This window comes from Centruroides sculpturatus, unplaced genomic scaffold (assembly GCF_000671375.1).
Source record: "Centruroides sculpturatus isolate CEXI.00-Female unplaced genomic scaffold, Cexi_2.0 scaffold604, whole genome shotgun sequence".
Classification (NCBI taxonomy): domain Eukaryota; kingdom Metazoa; phylum Arthropoda; class Arachnida; order Scorpiones; family Buthidae; genus Centruroides; species Centruroides sculpturatus.
Window position 1 is genome coordinate 157166 of NW_019384933.1, and position 10161 is coordinate 167326.

A 10161-nucleotide genomic window follows, 5' to 3' on the forward strand; every position below is an offset into this window, starting at 1 on the left:
CCACGGGAGTAAAAAAAAACTGTCAACTTGACCTTGACATTGCTGTGGACCTGCCATGCTTTTTTTGGCCTCAAGGATTGTCCCCGAAAGCCTGCTGAATCTTGCGAATGGTTTCCGCTTGGGTATTGTCAAGCTTTTGGCAAAATTTGATGCAATATCACTGCTCACATTGTTCAGTCATTTTCCAAATTTGGAATCCGACGAGCGCTCACTACACATTCTCACTCATAGGCCAACTGCCAGCAACTGACGCTTCCTGCAAGCAAGAAAAAATTCAGGACTGTGCATGACTGTCCCCTCCACAACTTCACCGAAAGAGACCTCCCGTGCATCATTGGTTTACGTGGGAAAAATAAAGGTCCGATACTTTTTGAACACCCCTTGTATACAATAGTTTATATTTTATTTGAAAAATTATATAAAATTTAATTTAATTTAATTTGATACAATTCACTCTTTCCAATTAAAATATTCTTAAAAATTATCTTAAAAAGTTCAAGAATAAAAATATTATCAGCAAGCACGAACAAATCTTAAGTTAAACTATAAGCATTTTATTAATATATGAAAGTGTATGAAAGTAGATATGAGACGACTAGACACAGAAGGCCAAACATAGACAAAACCAAGAACAAGAATCTAAATGAAAGTTAATTTTATGACTGTTCCTGATTTCACAATTCTTAATTAATAAACTATAATACATAAATTATCAAGATTAAAATTGAAACATTGTATTTGAGACATAACATCTAAAAGATTTTAATAGAATTTCCGAGAGAGAGAGAGAGAGAGAGAGAATATCTTGTTTCTTTAGACAGATTTTAGGAAATTTGATTTGAGAAGGTTACAGATGACCAGAGAACTGGAGTGAAGTTAAGAAGCTAACAAATAAAACAGCAATCAAATTAAGAAAGAAAAATTATAATTTCTAAGAGAATAATTTTTGTTCTATATTTTTCTTTTCAATATTTAAAAACATCAGGCTAATTTTTTACAGGTGCTTTTTCTACTTACAGGTGGTCCTGGTGGTCCTTCTCTACCACGTTCACCTCTTGGTCCAGGTGGACCCTAATATATAAAACATAATATATTTTAACAAGAAGAAAATAATATCAATATAATAAATTACCAAACGATTGCCTAAATATTATAGTGATAAGATATTAACTATGATATTAATTTATAGTCATTTTTATATTTGTAAATAATTGAAAAATAGAAAAATAAAGCAATATTTTAAATAATTATATATAAAATACCAGTTTACTTATGTAATTTTATATATAATTAATTAATAATACAATATAATATAAATAAATATAATTATAGAATTTTTATTAAACCTAAATTGAAGTAATTATTATTATATTATTTTCTTAATAGAATCTATTGTATATTTTGTTAGGAAAACACTAGATATTCAGCTGTTAGGATGTTATACTATAATTTTAAATTATAATACAAGAGTCTGTTACACTATTTACTGAAGAACATATTTTCAAGCCAAATATGTTTCCATTTAAGTTTCTTGTTCTAATTTAATAGAAATTTCAAAAACATTCTATTACAATAAATGATCTTTTATTAGCACATAATAAGTTGAAAATGCTTTATTAGTAATTTAAATTAATTATTTAAATTCTATGTCATCAATAATTTCTCATATAACTATCTGTAAACAGTTCTAAGTAGTAGTGATTATTCACAAAAAATTTTAGATTATATTTTTTAAATTTATTAATATATATTTGTACTTGTAAATTTATAGAAATATTTTTTCTTGCAGATTAATTAAATATGTAATTTTATGAATAAAATATTAAATTTTTCTTTTTTAATAAAAAGAATATTTATAATTGAATATTATGTGAACTCATGTATTCATTTAAAGAAAAAAATCTTGTTTAATGTGCTAATAATATAAAAACTATATTTATACTATTATTTATATATTAATACAGCTCCACACATTTGGTATTTACAGATATTGCCTTTCACTGAAGAATTTGCTGAAGTTTTTGTCATATGGCAAATACATATGTACACACAATTATTTGCCAAGCATCAGTTCATTGTATGAATTATGAATGTTTGTCCACGATTCATTCCCTTTCATTTGGCACAATATAATTTTGGCATCAACAAGGAGTGGGAAATGGAGAATACCAAACATTTGTTGAGTGAAGTTACAAGTAAATCATCCACACTACTTGGTATTGGCCAAATGTTTGCTCAGCATTTGGCAAATACCAAATGTGTGTGTGCCTTTACTTAAATATTTTTAACTTATTAAAGTTTTATTAAAAATCAATTTTTTACTGATAATCAATGTGTAAGAGAGAGTTTCTAATTAAATTCTGAGTAAGACCAGATATTTTTAAATCATGTTATTTTTAAGTAATCATATTTTCACAAAATGATTCATTTTACATAATTATTGTATTTAAAATACATAAACGTCATTTATTTTATTTTCAGTCCATGACTGTCACATATCTTTTTTATCTTTACTTGTGATATTGATAGTCAATTCTCAGTATCCTTCTTACAGATTTATTAAATTATAAATATATTTATCATCATACATTTTCTCAAAATTATAAAAGTTATTTTAAAATCTCTAAANTAACAATTTATGTTGTAGTTCATAACCAAAAATTAAGACAGTAAGAACTTGTTTTTGCTTGTAATTTTCCCAATTCTCTACTATTTAATAGTTAAATTTATGCAAAATTAAAGTTAATTTTATATAAACATCTTTTCTCAATACATGGCCAATGTCATATGGCTGTTGTTGTAGCTTTATTATAAAGTTAATTTTACTAATGCCAATGTCATATTTTGATGTAGAAATGTGTATAAATGTTTTTAATCAAAGTAATAACACTGTTGAAAATAATTATTATAATGTTCTGCCTATAATCATTGGATTATGAATTAAACAAATCCTTCTGATTTCAATAATACAGATTATAGGCTGTAGCATAAAATCTATGACAATTTTTCCATATCAAAAAATGCCTCTAAAATCATTTTACTATTTGTCATGTCACAAAGTTTTCTTGTCCTGATAAAACATGACAGGTATCTTGTTATTGTTTGTGTCAGGCAGGTGAAAAATACAAAGATGCAAAAGGAAAGGAATCATTTCTACTTGTAAATGAAATATTGTCTTTTACATATTGATCAGTCTTCCAATAAATATCTCTAAGTTGATCTTTGTTTAAAAAATAATAGAGATTAAGCATAAGATGTTTTTACTACATGATAATGATTAGTGAAGTGTCTAACTTAATGTCTAAGCAAAGTTTTTGTCATGTCATGTCAAGAACACATTCTTCTTAACAAAAACATTTGACTTTGTGGAAAAATTTGAAAATATGTTCTAATGATGGATCAAGAAAGTTCTTATTGTAGGAGCAATTTAATTATGATATTTTATTAATGCAAAGATTTGCAGAAAAACCAAGAAGACAGTAACATTGAAAATCACTAAAAATCATACTATGGGAGTATTGCAATCTTCATGTTGGATTGATTTTATTTTTATTGTTAATTTTTATTTATCTAATTTATTATTCATTTCCTTAATCTTTACTATAAATTTGAAATTAAAGTGATAATTTCTACCCAAGCAACTCTGCAGAAAGTTAGTGTCATTTTCAACTTTTGGGTAGAAATGGTGTGAACTCAAGTTTTAGTTAATCATGTATAAACTGACAAGTTACTGTTATATAATGCAGTGATGGTGAATCTTTTTTCCAAAGATGGGCCAAAATTAAATTTAAAATTTATTAACTTCGAATTGCAGATCAAACATTTAACTTGAGTAATTAAAAACGACAAAAAAAAAGATTACAAATTTTACTTTATTTAACTTTACACTTATTGTAAGTGTACAGTTAAATAAAGTAAACTCTGCAAAAATGTAAAGAAAATAGTAATGTGATTATAATGGAAACAAATATTTCATTTAATGGGGAATTTGCTATTATTTACTTGATGATAATTTTTCTATCTGAGGTTCATAATTGGTGGCCTTTAAGACTTTCTAAAACAGCCTTACGACCCTCCTTTCACATTACATATGCAAGTTTTGAAACCTATCAAATATTTTTTATAATTTGTAAAAACTGATACTTTCTAAACTTTCAAACTGGGTACCTTGAATTTGTCTCATGTGTCACACAGTGAGCTGTGGATCACATATTCACCATCAATAATATAGTGTTATTTATTGCTTATTACAGTATCACATTTAACATTTAATTATTAAACCTTGTCATTAACAAGTCAGATCAATTGTTTGGACTCAAAAATAAATTTTTAATACACTAGTTTCAGCACTATTGACCTCAGAGACTACCTCGGAGACAGACTATTTTATAATTCTGGATTCTGTACATAAAATTTTAATTCTGGATTAATATTAAATTTTCATTGTACTGCTTTAAAGTAAATTGTTTAATTTCTATCCTAGATTCAAGAATACTTATTTTTGATTAATAAATGGCCTTTCAAATTGCTTCATTTTTCATTGCTGATGCCAAACTTTGCAAGTAAATGATAATGCAAAATTGTAAAAATTATATGGTAAGCTTTTTTGTTGGTGAAAAATTTCCTCTGTGAATTATAGTCAGAAAATCATGGTAATAATATCAGAAATAACATGACTATTTTAAAACAGCGAATTTTCAAAATAAACAGAAAAGTTAGAGAATTGTAAAGTAATAAAAAGGAAGCAAGAATATAATTGTCAATATTTGTTTATTATTCTTGGTTTTGAAGTCTCTCATACATTTAGAATTAAATTGACCAACTTTCTTTGAAATAAATTTTTCAATTTATCAAATGTTTAATGCTAAAATGGTATAATCACTTTACATTAAGCACATAATATCATATTAAGCATAAAAATGTGAAAGACCTCAAATGATTTTTAAAATTTCATTATTAATACTTAGTAATAATATACTTAAATTAATAAATATTAATTTATAAAATTATTAAATACTTCAAATGTTTTTATTTTAAATAAGTATTCTTATAAATTGAAACTGTTTTCAACTGTCCACTATGAGAAAGAATCACATTATCTAAATAACTCATTTCTTTAGACATCAATTTTTACAGCATGTGATATGAAATTGCCCAACTGTGCAGTATTTTCCAATGAGGGCCAATTGCCTCTCTTATGAAACAATAATTTTTGTTATAAAATTTTAATGGTGAACTGAGGAATTTTTGTAAATTTTTGGGCAAGTTTTTCTTCAAATTAAAGTTGAAAAGTTCCAAAAAGGGATAAGTAAACCATCCAAATAATTCTTAAATCATTTGAGATATGTTGACTGATTTAGATAATCAAATGCTTTAATATTTTTCAAATTAACCCATTCCTAAACAAAACTATAAAAATGTAAGAAAAATTACTTTTAAGCAAAAGAAAAAATAAGAAAATAACAGATTGAAAGCTAATTATTTGATGCTTTTTTTATATTTTAAAATAAATTAAAGTATTCAAATTGAAAGAACTTTTTAAACTAACTTATTAAAAATTAAACACACTAATAATTATGATAGTAATTAAAGTTATTAAAAACATCTTTTAAAGAATATATTTGCCTTGGAGCCAGGAGATCCTGGAAAGCCTGGAGGTCCTGGTCTTCCAATTGGTCCCTGTAAAATAAATATTTTATAATAATTTCAATATTTAATTATGAAGATTTTACTTGTTAGTATTTACAGTGTTTTATAAAACTCATCTCTCCTTCAAAATTAAGTCCTGTGCTATTTTATAACAATTAAAAAGTAGATAAAATGTTTATAATAAAATATCACAACAGATGGCGTTACATAAATTTTAGTTATTTATTTTGATTAATAATACAAATGTTATTTTTTAAATAAAATCGCATAAAAGTCGGGAAAGTTACGCAACTCGTTGCTAAATTTTTTAATTAACTATGTTTTAAATTATTATTTATTATGTACACATAATTACATTCTTGGAATAGTTCGATATTTTTTTCATAGTTTTAGACAGTCTTGTTTTATAAATTTTCATAATAACAAGACAATAAAATTTGATTTTTGCTAAGAGTATACGATTATACGACTATACGACTGTTTCTAAACAAATAATGAAATAAATAGAAATAAATAGAAATAAATAATGAAATAAATAAAATATGAAATAAATAATGAAATTAAACACTTGACTATAAACAAATACCGGCATCGGGGCGAGTGAATCAATAAGTTAACAATGCCACTTGTAACGTTAAAGATGAAAAACTTTAACAAAAATATTTAAAAGAGTATTAGATTTATTGATTAATAACATTTAAACAATAAATTATTTTTAATGCGTGTAAACAAGCGGTTATCACACGGTTGAAATTAATTCTGAACATCTTTATATTCACTGTGGTTTTGATATAGTGAAACTTTGGGTTTCGAACGCCTCGCTTTTCGAACAATTCGGTTTATAAACAAAACTTTAAACGCATATTTGCTCCAGTTGTCGAACAAACTAATCAGCAAAGAGCCGGCCACCGATGATCAACTCCTTATATTTCCTGTGTTAAAGAAACTCAACTATCTGACTAATCAACGATAAGACTACTGGTTCAGAAGTCAGTGGCGCCGAGATCTCGTCCTGTGTTATGCAACGAATCACCGATGAAGTTGTTATTTAAATCACATTAATTAATAAATACCACGTTAATTGACATTCGCATAATATAAATGGCATTCAAGAATTTGTGTTTAAGTACGCTTAAGTTAAATTAAATGACAAAAAATTATTAATATAATATTAATATTTAATATTTATTAATATTAATACTAGGTAGACAGTTAATTAAATTAAAAATAATAATTCAACTTAAAAATAATAAAATAATTAAAACTGGCCTTTACACCGAAACTGAAACTAAAACTAAAAATAAAATAAAATTAAAATCAACTAATTAGTTAATTAAAATTAAATCAACTGAAACATAATATTTCGAAAATTGTGGAATAAGTATTTGTTGTTGGACTTGATTCGTTTGGTTATATTTCATACAGGAAAAGTTGAGTCTCTATTTACAGCACTTTTTGTAAAGTGTTAGTTTCGGTTTCGGTTGGAGGGGAATACTTTGCTTTTAATCTCCCATTTGAAAAATTTCTCGATGAAATTTTCATCGAGATATTTTTCAAAAGGGAGAAAATTCTATAAACAATCAACTGGACATTTAATCTATTTTTTATTGTATGCATATATATAATATATATATATATATTTATATATTTTCTATGTGTTTGTTTGTCCACTATACAAATGAAAGGAGAACTGTCTAAATATCCAAAAAAGATCTGATAGACGTAACTTTACTCGTGGAATTTAATGATGTGATTTAAAATTATTAAAATGGCATTCTTGCTTACATATGTATATGTATAGGTAATGCCAAGAATGAAGATAAATGATGATGTACGATAACACATTTTACCCGGCAGCCTTGAGTAAAGCAAAAAATAAAATAAAACATCGCGGTTTACCCAGGTAAAGTGCGAAGTTCTTCCCCGCGGGAGAAATGTTAACAATGAAAGTGTTGTTTTTAAATTTTTAAGTAATTTTTTACTGAATTTTACATCATATAAGTTTTCACCCTAAATCTTTGTGTTTCATGTAGTCAATCAACGCCATTAATTTAAAACAATTCTTTGTTTTATTAACTCAAACTGTTTCCTTAATATTCGTATAAATATACGAGTTATAACTTTAACGAAAACAAAAGTATTTTTTAAATTTTTAATTAATTTTTGTTTCATATTTATAAGAGTGTCATCTTAATTAAGCTTGCCATCTTAATTTTAGCAACTTGTTATATCTTAAAGATATCACTAAAATAATTACAAAATACTTATTTTAATATAATTTTTAAAAATATTTTTTGGCAAACAAATATCACATGATAACAATATTTAGCCACACTCTTTTACTCGCTTAACGTTTTTTATGGGTTGTTGTACCATATTACATTAGTCTAAGAAAGAAAGTAACTTACATTAAACGCATTCATTTTTCACGATATTTTTCCACAATCCATTTACCTTAATATAATTTATATTTATTTTATTAGATTGACTGATTATTTATCTATTTTTTTCTGGGTATTTTAAAATATTTTTTTTCTATATCTTTTAGATATGGAATAAACTCTATAGTGTGAATGTTTTATATGTGATTATAACTGTTCACAGTTTCATTAATCATAAACTTTATTGTAAAAAATAGTCTATTGGGCAATAACGTGTTATCTATTAATATAATATTTAATATCTATATATCTGTATAAATAATAGTTATTATTGTTAAGCAAACTTTACAGAGTATTTGTTTGACAGAGAACAAACTGTTAAATGAAACATTAAACATTTGTTGAGTTAAATTTATTTGTGCCCTTTTTTGCTTGAACTATTTGTATTGAACCGTTAATAAGAATCCCTCGAGTTCTGTAAAAATTTATTAATAAAAATTTTCTTTCAAAATTTTATCGGGTTAAAAATTTGTAGAAACAATTACGATATGAGGCTTTCGATTGTGTTGGCATATTTGATTGCGTCATGATTTCGACCCATAAGAGTTTTAAACATAATATTTTATTTAATATAAATTTATTAACAATGTTGAATAATTTTCTAAAACTGTATTAAAAACATTATTATCTGTATTATTCCAAGAATTCCATTATTTATACAGCTTTCTCACCTTTCCTTTCAATGGAAGTTGTGACAACAATCATTGCAATTCTGTGAATTTTCCTTGTAGAGTTCTTTTGAAAAATTATTAAAAAACAGAATTATTCTGATCGTTTAAAAACTTGCTTTAAATTTCAAATAAAAATTAATAAACTAAATAAATGAAATAAATTAAAAATTTCATCTATAAGACGAAAAAAAACGATGAAATTAATAGAAATCTCGTTACGACCGGAAATTTTTATGATTAGTATAAATTTTGTATACAATTGTATGAAAAATCGTGTTTAATACTTTTTTCATTCTAGTATGGTGTTATATAGTTTAAAAGTAATTTCTAGGAAACGAACTTAGATGTATGACGACTCAATGATTTTCTAAAAAAGTAAATAAAAAAGAGAATTTGCTGTTTTATATTAATAATTACATTAGTTTTTAAATTTATTTAAAGAAATTTATATCATCTTTAAAGTTGTTCATATCACGTTAATTAAGAACAATAATAATATTTAATAATTTCAATTGCTAAGAATTAAAAATATAATATTTAAATATAATGAATGATTAATTATACGTTTTAATTAAAAAATAAAAATCGTACATTTAGACATTTATTTAAATTGACATAATTTTTTATAGAGAAATCGTATCTTTAAAGTAAATTTAAATATTTCCAGAAAAAATTAAATTAATATTATAGATACTTTTACCATTTATCAAGGACAGTTTATTAAAGAAGTGAAGTAATAAACTGCTTTTTATGACAATTAAATTTTATCTTAGTTTAAAAGCAATATCCCTGAAATTATATTAAATCTTTTTTTTAAAATTTGTTTTAAACAAATTTGAGGTTTGATAAATAAAACTATTAATAATGATAATTTAATGTAAATGTATTATCAAATAAAAAACTTATTCAGAAATATATGTTGAAAATATGAACATTTTTTTATTAATCAAAATATGAAAACTCTGCTTTAACGTATATCTAAATATATAAAATTACTTGTCCTGACTGACTGATTCATCATCGCCCAGAGCAAACCGCTGAACCTAAAGGGGTGAAATTTGGTACACAGTTAGGGTACGTCATGAAAACGCGCACTAAGAAGGGATTTTCCGAAATTCCCCCGCGGGGAGGAGAGGGAGTGGATTAAGGCTTAACCGGAAGAACGGCTTCTACTGTACTATTTTAGATGCGATTTTTCGTTTTCAACTACATTTAATTTTCATTGAGTAATTAGATGTATTAAATTGATAATATTTCAGACATTGTTATAAATATTTTTATCTATTTCAATTTTAAAAATGTTCGAACAGTTTTAAATTCGAATTTGTTATTGTATATTGGTTCGATTATAGAACGATTGTAAACGTTCCAGAAAATTGATCAAATTGAAAATAGTTCGT

The 10161-nt window shown here is 25.0% G+C and overlaps 1 protein-coding gene across 1 annotated transcript in view; it reads right to left on the bottom strand.

Annotated features, from left to right (window-relative positions):
* The window catches only part of LOC111632038 (collagen alpha-1(I) chain-like), a 126150-nt gene that overhangs the window by 47434 nt on the left and 68555 nt on the right, over nt 1–10161 (bottom strand). The window contains exons 13-14 of the mRNA XM_023376394.1: nt 5626–5679; nt 1018–1071 (exon numbers count right to left, since the gene is read on the bottom strand). Coding sequence (XP_023232162.1) covers nt 1018–1071; nt 5626–5679 — 108 coding nt within the window. The remainder of the gene's footprint in view (nt 1–1017; nt 1072–5625; nt 5680–10161) is intronic.